This window comes from Podarcis tiliguerta (genome assembly GCF_965153285.1).
Source record: "Podarcis tiliguerta genome assembly, chromosome: 12".
Taxonomy (NCBI): Eukaryota; Metazoa; Chordata; class Lepidosauria; order Squamata; family Lacertidae; genus Podarcis; species Podarcis tiliguerta.
In genome coordinates this window covers 41,386,107-41,412,380 of record NC_139545.1, presented here as the reverse complement: position 1 = coordinate 41,412,380, position 26,274 = coordinate 41,386,107, and the positions used below count along the sequence as shown (strand labels likewise).

Sequence of the window (26,274 nt, the reverse complement as noted above, 5' to 3'; positions counted from 1 at the left end):
CAAAGTGACACTGTAACCTTCAATAATTACCTCCACTAATGAAAGAATGGATTCTGCAATTAAATATGTCACATATTCTATATTCACCTCTGTCTTTCATTTGTTTTTCTGAAGAAGTATCCTGTATATTTTGTATATCTTGAATAATTGCTTCCAGGCCTGCAGCCAAAAGCCTTCTTTGTTCAGTGAGGTGTTGAAATTTTTTCTCTACAAAAAACGGGGGGAAAGAAGGTTTTAGCAACAATAGAAATGTATTTCTTAACATAGCCTTCAAACTGTAAGATGATTATCCCACAAGGTGTCATTTGTCTTTAGGAATAAATAATTCTACTCTACTGTACAATAGGTATACAGTTGCAAGCAAGTACAACTGAGGCACAAATATTCCTCAAGGGGAAAGAAGTTAGCAACCAAATTCGAAGTTGGGGTGGGTGATTTTTGTGTTGCTTGTTTCTCTTGTACTGTCAGTGATGCTTTCTCTTCATTCTCATTTGTTCTAGAATAAAGACAGCCATATCTAAAAAGGAACATGTTAGCTGTTGCATATAAAACTAATAATAATAATAATAATAATAATAATAATAATAATAATAATAATTTATTATTTGTACCCCGCCCATCTGGCTGGGTTTCCCCAGCCACTCTGGGCGGGTTCCAACAAAGATGAAAAATACACTAAAATGTCACATAATAAAAACTTCCCTGAACAGGGCTGCCTTCAGATGTCTTCTGAATGTCAGGTAGTTGTTTATCACTTTGACATCTGATGGGAGGGCGTTCCACAGGGCGGGCGCCACGACCGAGAAGGCCCTCTGCCTGGTTCCCTGTAACTTGGCCTCTCGCAGTGAGGGAACCGCCAGAAGGCCCCCGGAGCTGAACCTCAGTGTCCGGGCAGAATGATGGCGGTGGAAACGCTCCTTCAGATATACTGGACCGAGACCGTTTAGGGCTTTAAAGGTCAGCACCAACACTTTGAATTGTGCTCGAAAACGTACTGGGAGCCAATGTAGGTCTTTCAAGACCGGTGTTATATGGTCTCGGCGGCCGCTCCCAGTCACCAGTCTAGCTGCCGCATTCTGGATTAGTTGTAGTTTCCGGGTCACCTTCAAAGGTAGCCCCACGTAGAGCGCATTGCAGTAGTCCAAGTGGGAGATAACCAGAGCATGCACCACTCTTGCGAGACAGTCTGCAGGCAGATAGGGTCTCAGCCTACGTACCAGATGGAGCTGGTAAACAGCTGCCCTGGATACAGATTTGACCTGTGCCTCCATGGACAGCTGTGAGTCCAAAATGACTCCCAGGCTGCGCACTTGGTCCTTCAGGGGCACAGTTACCCCATTCAGGACCAGGGAATCCTCCACACCTGCCCGCCTCCTGTCCCCCAAAAACAGTACTTCTGTCTTGTCAGGATTCAACCTCAGTCTGTTAGCTGCCATCCATCCTCCAACCGCCTCCAGACACTCACACAGGACCTTCACTGCCTTCACTGGTTCTGATTTAAAAGAGAGGTAGAGCTGGGTATCATCCGCATACTGATGAACACCCAGCCCAAACCTCCAGATGATCTCTCCCAGTGGCTGCATGTAAATGTTGAAAAGCATGGGGGAGAGGACAGAACCCTGAGGCACCCCACAAGTGAGAGCCCAGGGGTCTGAACACTCATCCCCCACCACCACTTTCTGAACATGGCCCAGGAGGAAGGAGCGGAACCACTGTATGACAGTGCCCCCAGCTCCCAGCCCCTCAAGACGGTCCAGAAGGATGTTATGGTTGATGGTATCAAATGCCGCTGAGAGATCCAGCAGAACTAGGAAACAGCTCTCACCTTTGTCCCTAGCCCGCCGGAGATCATCAACCAGTGCGACCAAGGCAGTTTCAGTCCCATGATGAGGCCTGAATCCCGACTGGAAGGGATCCAATCGGGATTCTGAGAAAGGTAGAATAATTCACTTACAACCTCAGTTTTAAATAACAGTCCCGGATAAAATGACAACTTTTATTGTAAAAAATGTTTCTAAATATATATTTTAAATACATTTTGGTCAATAGGCTGGGGGTGGAAACAGAAGTTTATTATTTCATGAATGTCTCTTCACTGGGCATTCCTGAGGGCATTGCAGACAATTGAGATTACACCTCCTACAACAGCTGCTGCTGATATTTAAACCTATGATATACCTACCATTGATACTGCTTGGTTGAGTAGCTGCAAGTGTTTGTGCTTCTAGCCAGTTTTTGAGATTTGACTCCAAGCGTTCCAAAAACAGTTTTTTCTTCTGTAAAAGCTGACTTAAATCCCTTTCTAAAAATGAAGATGTTTTAAAAAATTAAAACATAGTTTTAAATGTTATTTTTACAGCTAGAATCATAGGAGATCATAAATTGTGAAAAGTAGTTTCTGAGACTATATATAGAGTACAATGACAGTACATAATATGTTCTTGGCAATATTTCAATACATAATAATCTCTAGATTGTTTTGATTACTATAGTTATAATACTTGTGATTATGTACAAACACATTTATTATGTACTCACCAATGGGTCTTATTACTCCACCTGTCTCAGAAAGACGAGATTTCATTTTCTGTGAATCTTCCACAACTCTTTCCAGGTTTTCAATCAAAGTCTTTCTTTCCTCATTTAACTTCTTTAATAGATTATCTACATGACAATTTTCCACAATTTCTTTAGAAACACTTGAAGGATATTACTAAGGATGTTGGCATGAACTTTAATATTAGATAATACAATTAATATTATATTACATAAATGCAATACATTTAAACCTAACGACCATTTGTCTTTCTGAAGTTGCTGCATTAAGTATTTTTTCTGTGTTTGACTGTTAACTCCTTTTTCCTCAACAAAAATCATTTGAATGTTTAAAATGTCTCAAGTTACCATTCAACTCTGTTAAATATGAAATAACACAAGCAGTGTTGCAAATCCAAGCTGAAAGATAGTGAGTAAAAAAAAACCTCTATCATTAATCAGCAGTGATTTTATGTATTCATAAGAAAGGACAACTGGAGTAGAATTGCCAATTGGACTAAGAATGGTTTAATTTTGGCTGAAACTGTGCTCTTCTTTTTGCCCAGCTGTAGATTAATCTCATTACCTACCCACTCAAGTAAGCACCATTTTCACTGTTGTTGTCATGTCTTTTTGTACTTAATATGTTATGTGCTTTCCATATAATAAAGGAATGTGAATGTCTAATATTCAACAGAAGGAGAAAGAACTCAAAGGTCACGATGGTCAGTATTACCTTTTGAAGACACAGATTTCTACATTCTAATGTCCCTGTCAGGATGGAAAACAATAGGTTCTATTCCTAGAGACTTACAAAGCCAACTAGATTCGTGAACTTTCTAAAATATTTGACTGCTCATCATGGCTGTTCTGTCTGAGTTGTAGAACAGCAGATTACTGAATATCTGTATCAGTAGATAATATCTACTGAAATAGAAGGACATTGCATTTCAGGTTTGTATCTTTAAGATATTAATAGAACTAGCAGCAAAAATAATCATATACATACCACTGCTAGGGCCTGGTTGGGTAGCTGCAAGAGCCCAAGCTTCTTCTAGCTCTTTCAGGTTGGATTCCAAATTGTCCAATAAATGTTGCTTCCACTCTGACAATTTATATAATTCCTTCTCTGTGAATAGGAATATTTTAGAATTATTTCTTGAAAAATATGTCCTAACTGTTAAGTGAGGATGATATCCAACTAAGGTATACTCAAAGTAGACTCACAAGTCCCTTCATTTCAATGGATCTACTCAGAGTATGATGAACTTGGATATCACCCATTTTCACATAAAATGAAGAAACATACTCAAATGTAAAAACTTGCTTCTTTTGTAACAAGACAAATTTTATCCATCCTTGCAGCTTTTAAAGCAAGGGGTAAAGGCTAACTGAAATTCTTCTGAAAGTGTCAAAAATTGTAGGGCGCCTAGGGTGAAAATACAAAAGTTGACCTTTTATCTATTTACAATATTTGTATGCCAATTGTCCACCTAAGTATCTTAAGTACGTAAATATCTTTAAAAGTTAATATAGTGGATTAAATCAACATAAAATACAATGTAAAATCTAAAAAATATATAATTATAACAAATTTCTAAGAAAATTTGGAAACGCATTATGCCATATATTTAGTTTGTGGTCTGACACATTCTTTATTCACTTTAATTAAGCTTGCAACTCCTGGAACAGTATGCAGACTTAAGCACCTACAAGTGTAATTTAATCAGTATTTACCAGGTGGTTTTGAAACCTGAAGCTGTACATCTTTTAGTACCATCTTGTGTAGAATTTCTTCTAGTTCTGCAGTCAAACGTTTTCTTTCCTCAGCTACCTCCTTTAGTTTATGCTCTACAAAACAATTTCAGGCCAATTCATAACACACTATTAATGCAGTTGAAATAAAAACATTACAAAGTGCAATTAGTATACAAAATTATCTAACCATTTTAAATAGGAATGCTTAGCACTATCGCAGTAATGCAGACAGAAATTCTATAACACAGTGCAGCATTTTTATCATCATATTGCACAGAGAGCTAAGTCTTTCATAGAACATATCCTGGAACATATCCTGGAAAGTGCAGATATCATGCAAAACCTGACAGGGCGCTTGCTTTTTCTTTTTCTTTTTCTTTATAATGACATACAAAAACAAGCAATGGCATTTATTGATTTCATGTAGCATATTAGAGCTTGGTGATTAGGTTCTGGTGCCGTCTAGACGGCTTTAAGTCCTGATTGTTTAAGCAGTGGAAGCTCCTCAATGAGGGCAGAGGCAGCATCCTTCCAGAGCCCACCGCACCCTCCAGTCGCAACCTGCAGTATAGGCAACTCCCAGTTTACATGGGGGTTACATTCCAAGGCACTGTGTGTTTGAAATTTGAAACACCATTGAAAAAGCCTACAAACACCTCATTCCACCCCCGCCCCACACCTTTTTGTGATTTTTTGGGTCACTTTCAGGCTCAGTGTGATGCATGCGTGTGTGGTTGCACACATATTGGACATGCCTAAAATGGTCACTGCCTGTGCAAGGCATACTTGCTTCCCACCAGAGGTCAGTTTGACCTCTGTGCTAAGAATGCACACTTTTCTTCCCCCAATCAGTTCTGCCAGTTGCCTTCATCCCTGAGCAAGCCCATCTTTCTCCCAGGAAAAGGGTATTTTTTTTTCTGTGTAAAAGTGCTTCAGGCAAGGTGTTGCTTCAGGCAAGGCCCAATGCTCCATTTTTTAGCCAGCAGGACACATATTTGGGACTTGGTGGAGTGTTGCTTATGGCTGACCTCAACCAATCGTGATGGTGGGGGTGTGGCTGCACAGAGCAAGCGGGAGGTGAGTAGCTGGTATCTCTCACTCAGCAGACTAGCAAACATGTGAGAGGAAAGGACTGGAGGAAGGAAGCCATGAAGGCAAAGCCACAGAGGCATGGAACTGCAGACTTTGCTGCTTGGCAGTGGCAACTATTTGTAATTAACCAGCATAGGTTTTGGAATATTGAGGTTCTGGTGGGAAAACAAAGCACAAAATTTCCACCCTGTGTCCTGATCTTCCCCCCACCCTTGGATTGAACTGTAGGAACTGATATTGTAACATGCACACACTCTAGAGAAGAAAGCAAATGTCTCAATCCATTGCTGGCCCACCCACGAGGCACAGTGAGGCAGTCACCTCAGGGAAGCACGCAGCACACTTGCTGCTCATTGTCGCAAGGTGCTTACATCTGGCCACTGCTGGGCCCCTTGCTGCTGCCAGGTGTGCATTGCTGGTCATTGCCAGGCACTTGCTGCCACCACCTGCTCTTCTCCAGCTTCCCTTTACTTTCCATGCTATCTCTAGGCAGCAGTGGCTGCAGAGGAAGAGGCAGTGGGTGGGAGGCATTTTCAAGTTTCCCTGCAGCAACAAAACATCCAGGGCCAGTCCTGTCTCAGCCATTCCCCACCCTGCTTTGCAGTGCCTATACTTATTAGACCTGTTTAGGGTTGTGGGTTTTTTTAAAAGCAAACAATAGCACTATTGTTGTCAAGCTTCATAATGGTGCACAAAGTGAAAACACCAAATGGAGAGGCAATCAATAAAAAACAGCAAGGCAGGAGGAAAACAACTCAAAAGCCTGCAGCACACAGCTGATCTTCCAACATCCCTTCCCAAACCGGAGCCCGATTTCTGTTCTCATCCTGAAGCAAAGTTCTTAACCTGAAGCACTATTTCTGGGTTAGCAGAGTCTGTAACCTGAAGCATATGTAACCCACGGTACTACTGTAGTTGCTTTGGGGAGAATACTTCTGTGAGGAGTGATGGAGAGGATGGAACCAATGGAAGGATTCTGTATGTGTGTGAGAGCTATTTGGAGGAACAAAGTGGTAGTCTTGTTTAGGTTGAGATGAGTAACATATGGATTTGCAGTGTGAATCAGGAAATGTATAATATGCAAGAATTACAAGATCTAACTGATCAAACTTGCTTGCTTAAAAAATAATTTTGGCCAAATAATTACCGGTAATACACACCTTTATTATTGTACTTTGTGACTAGGCAGGCTTGCACAGCAATCATTCTGTGGTTGTGCCCACAACAGTTTACACAGATTTGGAAATGTGCCCACGAGTCCCAAAAGATTGACAGTTTAAACATTGTTTGCTGCTGTTACAGCAAAGTCACAGGAGACCAGGCACTCTCTATGCCTACCTCAACCAAAATGCCTTGCTCTGAGGAAGGACAGCCGTTTCGGAGCATCTGGCCCACTGGGACCTTTGCTCCTGAAGGGGCAATGGGGGACGGATCAAGGCAGGGCTTGGAATAAGGTCATTTGGGTAGCCAGGCACCTCTTTGGACTGGTGTGGGTTTCTCCATGTCTACAGGGCCTGGATTAGCTGTAATCCAGATTTATATATGTTTTAGACTAACAGAAATCATGAGAAATCACTGTATACATACTATTGATTGTGCCTGGCTGAGCAGCTTCAAGAACCTCAGCTTCTTCTAGTAGTCTCTGATTGGATTCCAACTTTTGCAGCAACTGTGTCTTCTTCATAGCCAATTCTTCTAATTCTTCTTCTGCAAACACACACACACACACACACACACACACACAATAACCTATTGAAAAATGGTTTCAAATGACCTTGTAGCTAATAGCATCACAGAACAAAAGCCATCCTCTGTCTATAATCTTTGAGAATTCTTGGAGAATGGGTGAGGTCCCTGCAGACTGGAGGCAGGCAAATGTTGTCCCCATCTTCAAAAAGGGCAAAAAAGAAGACCTAGGGAACTACCGACCGGTGAGCTTGACATTGATGCTAGGAAAGTTCCTTGAAGAGATAATTTAACAGTCCATCTGTGAGCACTTAGAAAAGGATGCTGTGATTACTAAGACCCAGCATGGGTTTCTCAAATCATGACAGACGAATCTCATTTCTTCGTTTGATAGAATTACAAGGGGAATGCTGTGGATGTAGTGTATCTTAATTTCAGTAAGGCTTTTGACAAAGTCTTCTATGCATATCTATCAACTGCCTTGTGTTTATAATATAGTATTATTTCCACTCAAAGCTATATTTCATAGCCTTTAATTTTCTCCTGATGTAAATGTACAGGAAAACGGCACATTATGACCCTAGAAATACATTGCTATTGGTGACACATGCATTACCTCCATGTATGCGTGCACATGTGATTGAGGGCACATACTAATAGGTTAACTTGCTTCTACCTCCTTTTTCTCAATAGCCTGATAATTGGGCTTACAACACTAGAAACCCTTGGGGGGGGGGAACCCTGAAGGTCATATATTGTCCACCTACCATCAGAATCAATCTGTCCTTTTTGTGAAGAACGCCGCTGTATTTCATGTAGACTATGCACAGCTTCTCTTAGATCTTCAGTCAAACGCTTTCTTTCTTGAGCTAATTCTTCTAATTTATGGTCTATAAAGAAATTTGGGGCAATTTATAATACAGTAAGTGTGCTATATGGCTACAGAATAAAATATGTGCACTAAATGAGTGCATTAAATGGCTGGGTTTCTTCTCTATCATTTTGCGTATCCTTCTTTTGTTGCCTTCTTGTGTGAGTAGCATCACTGGCCACACTGTGAGTTTCTTGTTTGTAAAACAAACTTTACTTATACCATTTTCTTTTACCGGCAGGGATATTTAAAGACTCACAATTACTGTTTTTTAAAAATGTATTTGCTAATCCTGAGGCAACAAAGCCTAATGCTGAGAAGAGGGGGGGCTTCTTCAAATACATGCTTGAACATGTATTTCTGTTTGGACAGCAGTGGGTGTTGTGAAATCATCATGCTAACATAAATTCCTCATTGGTGAGATAGGTGCACTCTGTGCATGATCATGCCATTTATTTATGAGGCTCATAATTCATAACCAGACCTGCACTTTCTTCTCAGTAAGTCAATCAGCAAGAGCATTGTCTTTTTTCTTTGTATTTTTTAAAGTCAGCCCACCAGAAGATCTGGAGACCTAATTTAAAATTCCTTCTCTTGACACAGGATCATTGTGTGGCATTGAGTACAGTATATTACTCTGGTGCACTTTCAGTCAAACAGTTAGTCAACAGGCATGGCTTACAGCCGAAGCGAAACAATAATCAAGTAGCACTTTAAAAGTTAGCAAATGTATTATTACATCTGCTTTCATACACTGCATCTGCTGAAGTAAAGTGCAGCCCAATAAATATTATGTCATAATAAATGTACAGTGGTGCCTCGCAAGACGAAAAGAATCCGTTCCGTGAGTCTCTTCGTCTAGCGGTTTTTTCATCTTGCGAAGCAAGCCCATTAGCGGATTAGCGGATTAGCGCTATTAGCGGTTTAGCGGCTATTAGAGGCTATTAAAGGCTTAAGGGATTAGCTGCTAAAAGGCTCTTAGCAGCTTAGTGCCTTAGAAAAAGGGGGTGGGGAGCGGAAAAAACCCCCAGGAATCGCAAGACATTTTCGTCTTGCGAAGCAAGCCCATAGCAAATTCGTCCTGCGAAGCACCTCCAAAACGGAAAACCCTTTCGTCTAGCGGGTTTTCCGTCTTGCGAGGCATTCGTCTTGCGGGGCACCACTGTATTAGTCTTTAAGGTGCTACTATGTTCTCTTTGTTGTTTTGCTAGAAAGCATTATGATCTACTTCACAGGGTTGTTATGATGATAAAGGGCTAAAAATATTTTGGCAAACGTAAAATGCTATTACAAAAAAGGAGAATGGTGCAGATGACGATCAAAGCCTATACACAGAACAGAAACCCCACCCAAGCAAGCCTGTCCCAGCAGAACGCCACACACTGGATTTGCTGAGGACTTACATATAAAGTCTAATGCTTCTGGGCCTTAATATCTTGTGTCCCAGATTCTATTTTCCTTTAATTTTTATATTATATTATATATTTTTCATGATTCCAAAACTACATTGTGACTGATAGGGTAAGTTTGTAAGTGCCTAGCAAAAATCTCCTAGAATTGTTTCCAGTTTCTTACCCAGAGTCACCTCTCTTATGTCATTGCTCAATACACAAGTGAATCCTTATTAAATCACACACACAAGATAAGGTTGCTCTTGCAAAAGAACCACAGCAGCTATCCCTTCAGACATTTGGCAGGAGTCATGACCTCAGAAGGGGCAAACTTGCCAGTAAATTTCATCTACTTCCAGTCCACCCAAATATTTTAAAAGTTAAAGAGACAGTATTTTTATGGAAAAGATCACATTTCAGAGGTATCCACAACAAAAGTCCCTGGGTTCATTTGTTTGTAGTTTGATAGGCTTAATCCACTTTGGAGGGGCTGATATGCTTATAAACTTCATTTACCTCTGTCAAAAGGAAAAGGTTATAGTTTTTTATCCTCCAAAAAGTGAATGAAGAAGAGGAAAAAGTGGACTTTGAGAAATAAGTTGAATCAAGCAACCCACAAAGCACCTTGGACCAAGGGAATCTGTTTTACAAAATGCCAAATTTGGGTATGTAGCAAGTCTTGTGCTGCTGCACGCTCCTAAAACATACCACTGTCAGTGCCTGGATGCAGAGCAGCAAGTGCCTGAGCTTCCTGTAGCTGTTTCCGATTGAATGCCAAACTTTCCAGTATCAGAGATTTCCTCTCCGATAGTTCATATAATTCATTTTCTGGAAAATGAAATGTTTTTAAAATTTAAATCATGGTTAAATCACTTGAAAAATATCATACGTGCAAAAGATGAAGAAACTTGTGCAAAAATGAAATTTTTAAATAAAAACTTAATCCGTCAGTACAGATCTTAAGACATGGTAAGTGAGACAAATGAAAACCCTCTGGAAAGGTAACAAAGTAATTTCCCAGGATCAGTGCTGTCCCCTCCCCCTCTTCAATTTAAAAAGTAGTTCCCCCCACCAAGCTCAGCACTCACTATAGAAATGGCTACTGCACCCATCATTTTACTACTGCAATTACCATCTTCTGAGGCAATAAATATGATGGTGGTGGCTGCAGTCATTTTCTTCCAGCCTTCTATAGTGAGCACTGGGCTGAGCACTGTCAGCTCTCTTTGCTGCTCCTGGGTAAAATTATGAGGACATGTTTCAAGTAGGGGCAGGCAGTGGCAACCTTTCTGGTGCTCTCCAGAGAGCAGCTAAGCAGCTTCTACAGAAGCCACTACTATATTAATTTATGCCGGGGGGGGCACCCAGGTGGTACAGGTAGGGAGACAGGACAGGTTATCTACAGCTCTCTCAAACTTGACAGCAGCCCTGCCCCAGAAATGACACAGAAGTGCCAGGAAAGACCCAAGACCCTTTCTACCTCTTTTCAGAGAACTTTTTATTGAAACAACAAAAAGTGACTGTAGACAGAAGGTCATTTATTCTCAACTTACCACTAGCTGACACAGTTATAGGCGCCACTGAAACATGACGCTGTGCCTTTTGTATATCATGCATAGTTGCCTCTAGATCGGCAGCCAAACGTTGTCTTTGCTCAGCAAGCTGCTTCCGTTTCTCCTCTAAAAAATAATTTCAGAGCAAATTTTGTGACAAGATATTAATTTGCCTTCATTTGGTACCTTAATTAATTTACTGCACTATATATAATAGCACAATTAGAATTCAGTATCTAAAATATTTAATATAAATGAGCGTATTATATATTGCTCACTGAATCTTCAAATATTAATTGCCTGATTCAGATGTAACACTAAACCATGGTTTGTCTTGACATATAATATTGTATTAAAACATGCAATGATTCTTACTGATGTAGCATATTAAACATGTGTATTAATAGGGAGATAAGATTTGAGTTATGATGGCTATTATGTGAAAACAGAACTACTAAGAAACAAAATATAAGAATGAGAATGCTCTGTGAAACTCCAAAATTCATAGAAGCAGTAAAAAATCATATGGGGAGGGGAATCATAAACTGGCCAATGAGGACCGAACATGTTCACTAGCCACAGAATACTGACTGTGTGTTGGAGGAGAATGGAAACCCAAGGAGGGGAGGGGAGGGAATGGAGTCTCCTGAAAGAAAGCATAGCTGTCTGGCTGGCATAATGAACAGGAACAGCCCACACTGCAACATTTTGTTGCAGAACCCACATGTATACAGATATAGAAACAAACAGCTATAGGCATTAAAAACCTACTTGGCAATTGAAAAACCTTAATTCCAAATGCACATGTTTAATATTATAGTTGAAAAAAGGAAAAATGACAGCATACATACCACCAACAATGCCAGATTGGGTTGCTGCAAGAGCCTGTGCTTCCTGCAGCCCTTTCAAATTTTGCAGTAACATTTGTTTCTTCTCTGACAGTGCATATAACTCTTTTTCTGGGGAAAAAAGAAAAATGGTTTTGAATCATATATTGAAAAACAGTTTCCAATGTCCTCAATGCTGATAAAGTTACAAAATGGCAAATGCCTTTTTCATTTGGCAATGCATAAAATGCAAGTAGATAAATAGGTACCGCTCCAGACAGGAAGGTAAATGGCGTTTCCGTGCGCTGCTCTGGTTCGCCAGAAGCAGCTTAGTCATGCTGGCCACATGACCCAGAAACTGTACGCCGGCTCCCTCGGCCAATAAAGCGAGATGAGCGCCGCAACCCCAGAGTCGGCCACGAATGGACCTAATGGTCAGGGGTCCCTTTGCTTTATCTTAAGATTTAAGAAGTTAAAACTAATTATTCAGGAAAATAGCAAAGAATATCAAGTGGGCTTAAAGCTCTGATACGTAATACCACTCACATCCACTATGATGAACAGAGGTCTGTAAATATGGGCTCCGTAGGAACATATAGAACATTTCCAGACAGTACAAGGTCCTCTCTGCTCTAAGTAAACCCTGAGATTACTTTGATTAGCAAAAACAGTGTCCATCCTCAATGCTTCCAAATCAATACAAACATAAAACCTCTCAGTCTGATAATCACCACCACCCAGTAACACCTCCCCACTTTCTTTCTTAGTTTTTAGCATTGGCTAAAAGCTCATCCAATTTATCGAGCTGCAAGCTGGCTGGGATGGATGCGGGGCTCTCCACTGAAATTTGATATGGGCATGCTACTCCAGGCTCCTTCAGGAGAAAGGGTGGGATATAAATTCAAAAAAGAAATTACAGTGATGTTAACCTATCCGGCTGCTGCATCTAATGGACTCTGCTTTGTTTCCTGTAGTTGGAGGAAGGTGACATTCCCACTGGGGCTCAATCCAGGCACAGAAGAAGGCTGTCAGACTGATGTCTTCTATACCTCAGTGTCAACGGTTTCAGTTTTAACAGTGATGGGATAACTGGGCTTTGAACTTTGAAACAGTATGCATGTTAAATTCCCTTTTAATATTCAAGGTCATTTATTCCCTACTTACCAGCAGGTTTCCTAAACAGAGCTTTTTCTGAAGCCTGGCGATGGGCTTCCAATATATCTTCTGCAGTTGCATCTAGTTCTTTAGTCAAACGCTTTCTTTCTTCAGTCAGTTCCTCTAGTTTACGCTCTATTAAAAGTACACATCAATTCATAATAAAATATTTAATATGTGCTAAAATAACTACACTAAATATAATAGTGCAATTAGTATTTAATATCTCAAAATTTTAGAGACTAATGCTTAACATTTATAGAGCACTTCTATCATTCCATGTACATTATATTGGAGGTGGTGAATGTTAGGCCCATGAGCAGTAGTGGCCAAACTTGGCCCTCCAGCTGTTTTGGAACTACAATTCCTATCATCCCTGACCACTGGTCTTGTTAGCTAGGGATGATAGGAGTTGTAGTCCAAAAATAGCTGGAGGCCAAGTTTGGCCACCACTGCCCTAGAGCTAAATGCTGCCTTCCAATCCTCTTCAAGTTCTTGAGATTCTCCCAGGGCCACACCTGCCACCAGCTCTAATTTGTGCTCTTCTCAAGCAGTTTTGCATGGCCAGAATGTGCTCTCTTAAACTGTAACAATGCATCTTTGCATGGATTAGGAGAACTAAGCACAGAGGGATCAGTGAGACTGGCTGGCACCATCCTAGTCCCTGCCTGATCTGCTCTGCTCTCCCAGCCAGTGAGAGAGTGTGATTTTCTCACTGCACCAGCTGCAGGAGAAATGCTAAGAGCCCCTTGTATATCACCTTCACAGACCTGATGAAGGCCTTTGACCTTGTCAGCTGAAAATGACACTTCACAAAGCTCAACAAGATAGGATGCCAACCTAAGATTCTCAAGATGATTGTGTCCTTCCACAACAACATGCATGGCACCGTCCAATATGACGGCTCATCCCCAGATGCCTTCCCTATAACGAGCAGTGTGAAACAGGGCTGAATACCCACCCTAACCCTCTTTGACATATTCTTCTCCCTATTGCTCTCATATGCCTTCAACTCAACTGAAGATGGTGTGTACATCCATATGAAGCGACCTGGCACATCTCCACACCAAAACAAAAGTGCAGCAGATTCTTATCTGAGAGATGTTGTTTGCAACCTTGACAGCACACTCTGAAGAAGCTCTACAGTGACTCATCAACCATTTTGCCCAAGCCTGCATAAAGTTTGGCCTTACCATCAGCCTGATGAAGACCAACATCTTGGGTCAGAACCTATGAATCAGCATTGGTGACCACACACTTGAGGTGGCAGACTATTTTGTTTAACTGGATTCCACTATAACTTCAGTAATCTCTCCATCAATGCTGAGCTGGACAAACATATTGGCAAGGCAGCTAAATCAATGGCTTGCCTCTTCAACAAAATATATTTAAGATTGTAATTAAAAGCATTAGTGATCACAGCCCACTTACCACTGATAATTCCTGGCTGGGTAGCTACAAGAGCCTCAGCTTCTTGTAGCTTTTCCCAGTTGGATTCCAAATCTGCCTGCAACTGTTGCTTCTTCTCCAAGAGATCATAGAACTTCCTTCCTGTGAACAGAAATATTTCAGAATTGCCCCTTGAAAAACTATTTCAAATGTCCTTATTTCTAGCAGATTAGCATAAAATAAATAAAAATCATTTTAAAAACTTGATTATTTCATATAAATACATTGCAGATTGCATATATGAAAGGATGAAGAAGCTAACTGAAATCATTCTGGAAGTATACCAAAGTGGCCCCCACCACAACATTCACTACAGGAGCTTATGAGAAATCATCTTGTCCTGATATAAGGGGATAAGAAACAGACTAATCCTGAAGTCACTGAATATTTATATTCCCATCCATAAAACACCATCTCCGCTTAGATGAGGGAATAAAGGCAATATATAAATGTAATAAAACAAGATAAAATAATCCATCTGGACAACTAAACCAATAAACCAATCCTCATTACCACAGTTTTTCCTCCTTCCTTCCAATCCCTCTTCATTGTAAGCTGTATCTTTTAGATTGTAAAGACTTTTCTGGCTGAAAAGTAAGCTAAAAATTATTTTAAATAAATAATGAATAATCTACCTTCTGTAGCTTCATAAAGTAAAAACATGAAACTCTGGAGTTTCTCATTATTTGTAATCTATAAGGATTGCCTCCCAATGTGTCAGAGAAAAAGCATGGAAAACAGATGAGAAACTGAAATGAAAGTTACTGAATGTGATATGAATGCAATGCACACAGTGAACTATCAAAAGTGAAGATGGCTGTAAGAGCATTAATTTCAAGGTATAAAATTGTGTAATTGTGCAACTACCAGTAACTCTTTTTTGTTTGAGGGTGTGCAGAATTTAATTTTTGAGACCAAAAAAGTGAACATTTCCTCATAAAGGCTGTGGAAAGTGATAAAATTTGAGAAGTACTGACCTGGAGTGAAGAACACTTTTGCTACAAAATGAGTGGTGTTTTAATCAATCAATCATTATTAGTTGTATTTTATTCTGTTTTTATATTGCAAAGGAATCATAGAATTGTAGAGTTGGAATGGACCTCAAGGGTCATTTAGTCCAACCACCTGCATGCAGAAATCTCAACTTGATCATACATGACAGAGGGCCATCAAACCTCTGCTTTAAAACCTCCAAGGAAAGAGAGTCCATTACTTCTCCTTGGAGTCTGTTCCACTGTGAAACAAATCTTACTGTCAGAACATTCCTTCTGATGTTTAGTCAGAATCTCCTTTCTTGTAGCTAGAAGTCATTGGTTTGGGCCCTATCTTCTGGAGCAGGAAAAAACAAGCTAGCTCCATCTTCCATGTGACAGCCATTTAGATATTTGAACATGGCTATCATATCTTCTCTCAGTCTCATCTTTACCAGGCCAAAGATATGCAATTCCTTCAACCATTCTTCATAAGGCTTGGTTAACAGACCATTCAGCATCTTGGTCATCCTTCTCTGTACGAGTTCCAGCTTGTCAAGATCCTTCTTAAATTGTGGTGCCCAGAACTGGACAGAGAACTTCAGGTGTGATCTGACTAAGGCAGAATAGAGCGGGACTATTACTTCCCTTGATTGGAACACTATACCTCTGTTGATGGAGCCTAGAATAGCATTAGGTTTTCTTGCTGCTGCATCACACTTTTGACTCATGTTACCCTTGGGGTTTACTAAGAGCCCTAGATCCTTTTCACATGTACTACTGGCAAGCCAGGTATCCCCCATCTTATATTGGTGCAGCTGGTTATTCCTGCCTGTGCAGAATGTTACATTTGCCCCTATTGTTAGTTAGTTTTGACCCAGTTCTCCAATCTGTTAAGGCCCATTTGGCATTAGCTAGTCCTCTCAGTTTGGTCTCATCTGCAAATTTGATTAGCATCCCCTCAATTCCTTCGTCCAAGTCATTTATAAAGATGTTGAACAACAACAGTCCCAGGCTAGGACCCTGCAGTACCCCACTTGTCACTTTTTTCCAGGCTGATGAGGAATCGTTAGTGAGTACTCTTTAAGTTCAGTCAGTCAACCAGCTACAAATCCACCTAACTGTTATCTTGTCCAGTCCACATTTTGCCAGCTTCTGTGCACAAATATCTTGGGGGACTTCATCAAAAGCCTTACTGAAATAAAGATACACTACGTCCATAGTAGTCCTCTGATCTATCAAGCTTGTAACTAAGGAAAAGAATAAGTGAGATTAATCTGGCACAACTTGTTTTTGAGAACCCCATGCTGGATCTTAGTAATCACAGCTTCCCTTTTTAAGTGCTCACAGACCTAAAACTTATCCAAGAACAATGAAAAGGGACTCACTTGATTAACTTCTACTCCTGCTCTTCAAATTGATAACAGGGGTCTTGAAACACTGAAGTAATACTATGAATACCATAGTATTATACAACATTCATTATTATCTACCTACCAGTGGGTGTTTCAATCAGAGCCCTTTCTGAAGCACGGCGTTCAGCATTTCGCATATTGTTCATAGTTTCCTTTAGATCTTGAGTCATGAGTCTTCTTTCCTCAGTGAGCTGCTTTAGTTTATGTTCTACAAAATAATAATTAATGTATGCTGAAAAAACTACACAAAATATTATTATGCAACACGTATGTAGCATTAACTGGGTATTTTAAAAATAAATATTTACATTTATAATGCTAGTTGCTCAAATTCCATCATACATCTTATCTCAGTAATCAGAACAGCAGCCTTCTAAGACTCATCAGTATGAATAAGCCATGTTAGCATTTAAGCTCAATTGTATTGAAATGACCTGAAATCCAAAGTAGATATGTTTTAAAAGTATATCTAACAACATGAAATATTACAGCAAACGTACCACTGATACTGCCTGGTTCGGTAGCTGCAAGTGTCTGAGCTTCCTGTAGCTCTTTCCAATTGGATTCCAAGTTGGCCTGTAAACGCTGCTTCTTAACAGCTAATTCAAATAATTCTTTTTCTGTGAACAGAAATGTTTTTGAGTTATGTCTTCAAAAACAATTTCAAGTGTCCTTATTGGTCACAAAGTCACACAAGAAAAATATACTCAAAAACTTAACTATTTCAAAGAAATGAAAAAAAACTTTCCATCTGTAATTGCAGATTGGACATTTTAAGGAGGAAAGGCTAAAGGAAATGATTGTGAAATATAGCAAAGCAACTTTTTGTGAACTTAAGCCTATGAAAATGTCTACTATATTGACAGACGTATGCACCAGAATCTAGGGCATAGATCTGCAAATAAGCCTGTGAAGGTGTGGCTCCACCTGTGCTGAGGCACACCTCGCACCCGGCATGCCACAACATGCCAAGGAGCCTCGCACCCACACTCCCCAGACTTTCGCCTCTTGACTAGAAGACAGGGTTTCCCCCTGACCTTTTGGAGATATGGAGGTAACATTCTGCTTGTGCTGAGGCACACCTTGCACCCGGCATGCCACAGCGTGCCAAGGAGCCTCACGCCCCCTCTCCATGAACTTGTGGCCTCTTGGCTAGCAAATAGGGTTATTCCCCTGACCATTTGTCCTCTCACATATTTGGTTACTAGACATAACGCTTGGCTGGAGCATGACCAGGGACGCAGATGTAATCAAGTATCGCGGAACATTTTAGGGAAACACCTGCTAACACGTGTATTTGATAATGCTGGAAATGTGCTTAGATGGAAACACGTCATGTTCAGAGTGGTTTCACTACTATTTCCAATTGTTGACTTCTGCTAATAAAAAGAGGCTCTGCGAGGCTTGCTTTTCAGCTTGCTCCTGGACAGGTCACTTGCATCCAACCTCCCATCATCCTTCGTTATTCCTACATATGCCACCATCACCTCACTCCTAAAACACACAAGAGAACTTGCCAGCCATGGTACTAGGTGATTTCTGATCCTCTCATATCTGTTCACTGGTAATGCTAAGCCAAATTACACTTCAGTAGGAACAAGCAAGCATGCTGGTGCACATTCAGAAAATGGCAGCCACTTTGGTGCTCCCCTGGTCCTCTTCCTGCTGTGCTACCAGGAGCTAAGCCATGGTTTGGCTTAATGTTCTGTGCAAACCTGGGCTCATAGTTTGTTTCACTTTAGACAAACCATAAACAGTAACCATGGTCTGTACTTGGCTTACTGCTCATGATTTACTGTTTATGGTTTGCTGCTCAAGGTTTATTTGGGGTTTAGATCTTGGTAGTGCAGAAGCGTGATTGGGAAAGCAACAAATATTTTCTAAATGAAAATGAAAAGTGAAGGGAGGGAGGGAGACTTTGCCACCAGAATAAGACTGTTTCCACCTACCTCACCCTCCAGTCATAGGAGCCTTCATAGGGGAACAGCTTCTAGAGAAACTGTGAGGGGAGAGGGACTAAATGTGTGTTTTTATGTGAATCACTTGGAGCACAGATTTTTTGTGGGAAATGTAGTACATAAATAAACTGACACAGAGGTCCAGGACATTTGTTCAGGAACATCACTCACTTGCTTTAGTTGTTGTATTTTTGTCAACATACATCAGGACAGGAGTACCCAGGGTGGTATAGTGGTGTGGTAAGGTAGTCACTGCTGTTTACTCTGATAGTGTGATGATAGGACAAGGATATAGTAAGGTTGAAGTTGCATGAATATTCTGGTAGGAGCATCAGATTGGCTCTGCCAATGCGTCCATAAAGCCACAGTCTGGTTATCATCCTGCCTATCCTGATACAGTGTTGCAGCAGCTGCCGTTGTGCTGCCCACTCTTGATTAAATGTTTGGTGTTTTTTGCAAAAACTATACATCTTTTATTGTCTTCATACCATCAAATTGTTCAAATTGAGCTCTTTATAAAGTGCAATACTGTTCCTTTAGTTAAATAGTTAACTAAAGTTAAATTAAGTTTAGTTAAATAGAAAAATAGTTCGTGCTCTTTTTCTAGAAAAAGTGGTGCCGGAATTCACCATGAACACCTCCCTTGTCCTCTTATAATGGCAACTGTGTCTACCTGAGAGGTGCTGGAACTGAGTTTCGATGAGTTGGGAAAAAGCCGTGACCAGTGTTACTTCAAGTTACGCAGTCATGACTGGGCTTGCAATACTGCAGCAATATGCATGCTAGGTGCATTTCAAATACTGTATGTATTTCATTCCATACATACCAACAGGTGGTTCAAATCGAAGTGCTTCAGAGGTACGACGCTGTGCTTTTTGCATACTTGAAACTGTTGCATTTAGGTCCGCAGTCAAATTTCTTCTTTGCTCAACAAGCTCCTGTAATTTATGCTCTAAAAATAATTTCAGATAATTTCATACTCAATTTAAATATATTCTGAAATTACTAAAAACAACAACAGTGCAATTAGTATGTAACATTACAAGCAAATTTTAAATAGTAATATTTAATTTTATATGCTAGTTGAATGATTGAATTACTTCATATTCATAAACACAGTGTGTCACTTCTAATTTTAATTTTTTTAAAAAATTATATGTGTTTATAATATATATTTAAAATCTAATAAATAAAATAATTTATAAAGAAGGAGGTATAAGTCAAGCCATTCATAGTATGAAAAATCACAGAAAACCTACCATTAACACTGCCTGGTTCAGCAGCTGCAAGAGCCTGGGCTGCTTCTAGCTCTTTCTGGTTGGATTCCAACTTTTCCTGCAACAATTCCTTTTTTGCTGACAGTTCATACAATTCAATCTCTGCAAAAAGAAATGGTTTGCAATCATCTATGGAAAACAGTTTAATGTGATCATTCCTTATCAGGTTTGATAAAATCCAAAAGGGTTGGATAACATGCAGAAGTATTCATAAATGGTAATTTTCTTTAAAAATTACAAATGACTTCTTCATTTGTCAATGACTATTGCAAGACAAAGTGAAGGAGTTAAACAAAATTGATTTGGGAATGTAGCAAAGTAACTTCAAGAGGTTTTAAATCTCTGAGACCATGATGATCTGTGAGAGAAGTGTGAAAAGATGGGCTCCTTAGGAAGTCTGAGGGGAGCACAAAGTCCACCCTCTTTCTTTCAAGTTAATGTTTTGTTACAGCAGCAGCAGAATGGAATCAGGATGGTTAATGTACATAGTGTACTTCACATACATATTTATCACTGAAATGAAGGAGGATGGGGAAAAAGTGAGCACTTCCTAGTAAATTATCTGCCAGAAGATAAAATTTGAACAGACCTGAGGGTTTAGACCACCTCTGTCACACCTCTGTTTTAGTGAATTTATTAACTAATCATTAATAATTGTTTATATACCATTTGCAAACTGCAAAGTTATTAACAAGACTGAATCAGGAACAATGGGAGGATACATGGTTTATGTCTCCTCTTCCTCTGATGTTTACATTGGTGACAGGAGACGCAACTGTCTTGCAACACTTGAGGCAATATGAATACGGTAATAAGAATAAGCTATATAATATTAATCATTAACTACCAGGGACTTGTTTCAGCTGAGCCCCTTCTGCAACACGTCGTTCAGCATTTCGCATATCATGTATAGTTTCATTTAGATCTGCAGTCAAGTGTCTTCTATGCTCAATAAGCTCCTGTAGTTTATGTTCTACAAAATAATTAAAGAACAACACATTACAAATAATAACGTATGCTTTAAAAACTACACAAAATATTACTATGCAATTGGTATGCAGTATTAACTGGAAATCTTAAATATCAGTATTTGCATTTATAGTGATAGCTACTCAAATTAAGTCATACACCTTATCTCAGTAATAAGAGCAGCTTTCAAAGACTCATCAATATTAAACAATATTACATGGTAAGATGTATATAAAGAAACTGTTTCAGAGAGACTGAATTGTAACATCATTATTCGTAACAAGAAACCTATTCTGATAAGTATCGATAAATATGGTTTCTAAAACCTGGCTTTTATGATGATTAAACTTTTATTTTGAACCACAATACATTTGTATACAAACAAGCAATGGCCCTTATTGACATGGTGTAGCATATTAGAATATGCAAGTCTTATAGGAAAAAAACAATCCTCTACACTCACACAAAGCCCCATTAAAATTGAACATAATCTTAACTGTAAGAAATACCTTAAATCCACATTTTAAATTTACATTTTAAAACTGTAGCTGATAACATGAGAAACCACAGCAAACGTACCGCTGATACTGCCTGGTTCAGCAACTGCAAGAGCCTGAGCTTCCTGGAGCTCTTTCAAATTGGATTCCAAGTTGGCCTGTAAAAGCTGCTTCTTAACAGCTAGTTCAAATAATTCTCTTTCTGTGAACAGAAATGTTTTTGAGTTATCTTTTGGGGGTAAAATTCAAGCATCCTTATTTAGTCACAAAAGCTTGTAATACAGTGGTACCTCGGGTTAAGAACTTAATTCGTTCTGGAGGTCTGTTCTTAACCTGAAACTGTTCTTAACCTGAAGCACCACTTTCGCTAATGGGGCCTCCTGCTGCCGCTGCGCCACCGCTGCACAATTGCTGTTCTCATCCTGAAGCAAAGTTCTTAACCCAAGGTAGTATTTCTGGGTTAGCGGAGTCTGTAACCTGAAGTGTATGTAGCCCGAGGCACCACTGTACAAAGAAAGATTCTCAAAAGCTGCCTTATTTCATAAAAATGATAAATCAACTTTTTCATCATATGAATATTTATTGATCCTCTTCACCCCACCCACAAGTGAGCCCCTCAAATCCAGGAGGTCTAGCAGTGCTTCCATTCTCAGGCTGCTTACAATATATGTATGTGACTTACAATAAAATTGTAAGTCACATACATGCCTGCCTTCTCCTCCACCATGTCAGTAAAGAAGCTAAAGCAGCAGTTGGTGGACAGGCTGTAGTGCAGTGAAAGCAGCCTGAGAATGGAAGCACTGCTAGACCTCCTGGTCAGCCTCTACACTGACTGCAGCCATGACTCATTGCTCCAGAGGGAAAGGCTCACCTCAGACTTTGAGTGGGAATGGACTTCCTAAATATTGAGAGTGACGTGGAAGAGTTCCTCATAAATAGCACCTGGTCCGGCTTAGGAGTCAACATCTACCTTACCATTGGCAGTAGGCCTGAGAGCCCTACCATCTCCACCAGTGCCTACTACCCAGTTCAGCATCAGATTGAACATGGGAATTATGTGTACTTTAATGAACTGAACAGAGTGAAAGAATGTGAGTCATGGGGGCGTAGGGAGTGTGTGTATGAACTTAACAGTGCTTAGCTTTTTTTTTTAAGTTGCCCTTTTGATAATGTTATCATTGTTTTATAGATTATAAATACCATATAGATTTGTTAATCATATAATATGTATTTTGCTATAATTGTGAAGTTTAGCTTAATTTTTAGTTGTTTTTTAGATTGTAACTATTTCACTGATGATTTCTTAATTCTCTGCTGTAATGCAATCCATGCAGGATGGAAAGGTGTCTCCTCTCTCTGACAGGCACAGTGACGATTGGGCTTGTAACACTGAAGCAGGTGCATTTCAAAAACTATTTATCTTTCATACCATACATACCTGCAGGTGCTTCAAGTGCAGCTCTTTGTGAAGCACGGCGTTGTGTTTTTTTAATATTGTATACTGTTGCTTTTAGTTCTGCAGTCAGTTTTTTTCTTTGCTCAGCAAGCTCCTGTAGTTTATGCTCTAAAAATAATTTCACACTATATCAGACCAAACTTTGATATATATTAATGAAGCATTAAGTATCTAAAAGTGTATAATGGTTGCTTGCAAGTTTGATAAATCATAGCAAACCTACCACTGACACTGCCTGGTTCAGCAGCTGCAAGAGCCTGGGCTTCTTCTAGCTCTTTCTGGTTGGCTTCCAACATTTCCTGCAACATTTCCTTCTTAATTGATAAACTGTACAATTCCATTTCTGCAAAGAGAAATTTGGAATCATTTTTGGAATCATTTTTTGAAAACAGTTTAAAAGGCAAAAAGTATTCAGAAATTATATTTTTATTACAAAATTATAAATAACGTCTTCATATTCCCTGTGTTCTGGGGCTATAGCAAAGTAACTGTAAGAAGTTTTAGCTTTCTGAGAATCCACTATGATCTATGACATATATCTGAAAAGATGGACCCCAAAGTCCAAGTTGAGCACAATGTGCTCCTCTGCCCCCTGCAGTTAATGCTTTGTTTATCTGTCATATTTCTTTCAATAAGAAAGAGGAGGCTGTGCACAAATCCTCTTTGAGAGCCAGTGTGGTGTAGGGGTTAAGAGCGGTAGACTCGTAATCTGGTGAACCGAGTTCACGTCTCCGCTCCTCCACATGCAGCTGCAGGGTGACCTTGGGCTAGTCACACTTCTTTGAAGTCTCTCAGCCCCACTCACCTCACAGAGTGTTTGTTGTGGGGGAAGAAGGGAAAGGAGAATGTTAGGCGCTTTGAGACTCCTTCGGGTAATGATAAGGCGGGATATCAAATCCAAATTCTTCTTCTCTTGTATTCCTCACCTGAACTCTCCTTAAGCTTCAAAGTGGCTAACAAAAATTCTTCCGGGAACAGTGGAAAGATGCTAAATTTATGTCTCATTGTATCTCCACATTGATGACTGCGGCACAACTGTCTTGCAACAAAACAATTATTTGCCTACCAATAGGTGGTTCCTGCTGAGTCCTTTCTGCAGCACGACGTTCAGCTTTTTTAACATCATGCACAGTTTCCCTTAGATCTGCAATCAAGTGCTTTCTTTGCTCAGTGAGCAGCTGCAGTTTATGTTCTAAAAAATAATTACAGGCCAATTCATAATAAAGTAATAATATATGTTGAAAAAACTTCTCAAAATACAACGATGCAATTGATATGTTAACACTATCTGGAAATTTAAAAAATTAAAATTTGCATTTATAATGCTAGTTGTTCAAATTACTTTATATACATTATCTCAGTAATCAAAGAATTGTAATTATCTAAAGCAATGGTTCCCAATTGGTGGTCCATGGATCCTAAACCACCCAGGGGGTCCACAGACCCTTAACATAACAAGAACTACCATAGGGACATCGGAATTTTCAAAAGTAGGGGGTCCATGGCTTGACTTTTGGGGGGAAAGGGGGAGTCCACAGCAGTTAGCTAACTGAGAACCATTTATATAAATGATATTTTTCCATTGCTAATGGACAATGGATCTTAGGCTGGGATCTTGCTTCTCCTTCTGGTCAAAGACAGGAAAGATGAACTTAGGGAAATAGGTTGGCTCTCAAATAATGCACTAGTTTGCATCCTCACCAAGCTCAAATAAGACCTACATTCACACATTCATACGTCCATCACAGAATATAAAGAAAACAACAACATTCTACTTCAACACTAATACAAACATGTAATACTACATTGAACAAATGTTAATAAATGTAAACCCACAACAACTGAAATGAATGTAAAAATGATAGAAATATCCTTAAGCTAAGTATAATTCTTTCTCCCATTGGTAATGAAGGTCATTAGCCTGGGATGTACTACAACTATCAACAACCAGTGTGGGCCATCTAAATGGCTGCTTAAGATAGAAGAACTTGCCATAGTACTTTACTTCTAAATGCAGCTTCTGCAGAAGCATACTTATAATGGTTTACAAATGTGCTGGGAGATGTCCAGGTTGCTGCCTACCATACCTCAACTAATGATGCACTCATTGCAAATATTGCAGATATAGCTGCTACCCTTGTGGAATATACTGTCACTGGTGGAATGTACTTATAAACCTTAATAGTATGTGCTCTAATCCAACATGATAATCTTGTATTTATCATCTTCCTCCCTAAAGTTGTGAAAGGATACAAAAAGGCAATCTCCCTTAATTTATTTTGTTCTCTCTATATACCTTTACAGTGGGACGTGGGTGGTGCTGTGGTCTAAACCACAGAGCCTAGGGCTGGCTGATTGGAAGGTCGGCAGTTCGAATCGCCGTGACGGGGTGAGCTCCCATTGTTTGGTCCCTGCTCCTGCCCACTTAGCAGTTCGAAAGCACGTCAAGTGCAAGTAGATAAATAGGTACCGCTCCGGTGGGAAGGTCAACCAGGTTTCTGTGCCCTGCTCTGGTTCACCAGAAGTAGTTTAGTCATGCTGGCCACATGACCTGGACGCTGTCTGCGGACAAACGCCGGCTCCCTCAGCCTATAGAGCAAGATGAGCGCGCAACCCCAGAGTCCTCCGCAACTGGACCTAACGGTCAGGGGTACCTTTACCTTTATATACCTTTACTGCCTGGCAGACAACTAAAGTGTGCCATGCTCTTTCTGACTGATTTGATGGCACAGGACAAAGGGTTAGCAAAATCAACTCCTCTTGTGTATGAAAGCATGGCATTACTTTTGGAATGAAAGATGTATCTGTCCTCAAACTATTCTCTGTATGAAATGCACAAAGAGGTTTAACTACAGAATGTGCATTCAATTCAGACACCCTGTGGGTAGATGTAAGTGCCACCCAAAACAACACTGAGAGACATCAGTCTGCTTTCCTTGGTTCATCTTTCCCACATTTGGCCACAGGGTGGAGCAAGATCCCAGACTAATGATCTTCATTACCAATGGGGGTATTTATTTGTTATTTATTTTAAAACATTTATTAACTGTTTATTATTAAAAGTAATCATGAAGCAATGTGAACAACATAAAAACATAAACATAAAACATCCAATAGAATAGCAATATAAAAACCTAAACCATAAAAGCAGCATTTTTTTAAAAAAGGTACAGTGTCTAGTGTTAACAATCCAGAAAAGTCCAAAAAAGAATGTTTTGAAGAATGCCTAGAACATGTGAGAGATGAAGCTGACCATACAGCAAAGAACAGGATGTTCCAAATAAAAGGCAGAATTGCAGAAAAGGCCTGTTTAGGGGTCATGGCCATAAAACAGTCTGCAGTCTGTATAAATATTTATTTCACTTGTTAGTTGCCTAACAAGAGTACAGTCTGTACCATCAAAGTTAAAAACAT

The 26,274-nt window shown here is 39.8% G+C and overlaps 1 protein-coding gene across 5 annotated transcripts in view; it reads right to left on the bottom strand.

Annotated features, from left to right (window-relative positions):
• CCDC7 (coiled-coil domain containing 7) overlaps positions 1-26,274 on the bottom strand; it is a 143,166-nt gene that overhangs the window by 30,446 nt on the left and 86,446 nt on the right. For 4 of the 5 annotated variants that reach the window (XM_083405869.1, XM_083405873.1, XM_083405870.1 and 1 more), the window contains exons 44-64: positions 23,927-24,052; positions 23,084-23,203; positions 22,843-22,968; positions 21,487-21,606; positions 20,786-20,911; positions 19,921-20,040; positions 19,488-19,613; positions 17,204-17,323; positions 16,786-16,911; positions 14,300-14,419; positions 12,878-13,003; positions 11,738-11,845; positions 10,887-11,012; positions 10,042-10,161; positions 7,839-7,961; positions 6,973-7,092; positions 4,273-4,386; positions 3,545-3,664; positions 2,539-2,664; positions 2,183-2,302; positions 88-207 (exon numbers count right to left, since the gene is read on the bottom strand). In XM_083405869.1, the coding sequence (XP_083261995.1) occupies positions 88-207; positions 2,183-2,302; positions 2,539-2,664; positions 3,545-3,664; positions 4,273-4,386; positions 6,973-7,092; positions 7,839-7,961; positions 10,042-10,161; positions 10,887-11,012; positions 11,738-11,845; positions 12,878-13,003; positions 14,300-14,419; positions 16,786-16,911; positions 17,204-17,323; positions 19,488-19,613; positions 19,921-20,040; positions 20,786-20,911; positions 21,487-21,606; positions 22,843-22,968; positions 23,084-23,203; positions 23,927-24,052 (2,553 nt within the window). The remainder of the gene's footprint in view (positions 1-87; positions 208-2,182; positions 2,303-2,538; positions 2,665-3,544; positions 3,665-4,272; positions 4,387-6,972; positions 7,093-7,838; positions 7,962-10,041; positions 10,162-10,886; positions 11,013-11,737; positions 11,846-12,877; positions 13,004-14,299; positions 14,420-16,785; positions 16,912-17,203; positions 17,324-19,487; positions 19,614-19,920; positions 20,041-20,785; positions 20,912-21,486; positions 21,607-22,842; positions 22,969-23,083; positions 23,204-23,926; positions 24,053-26,274) is intronic. The other variant, XM_083405872.1, reaches the window with a different exon arrangement.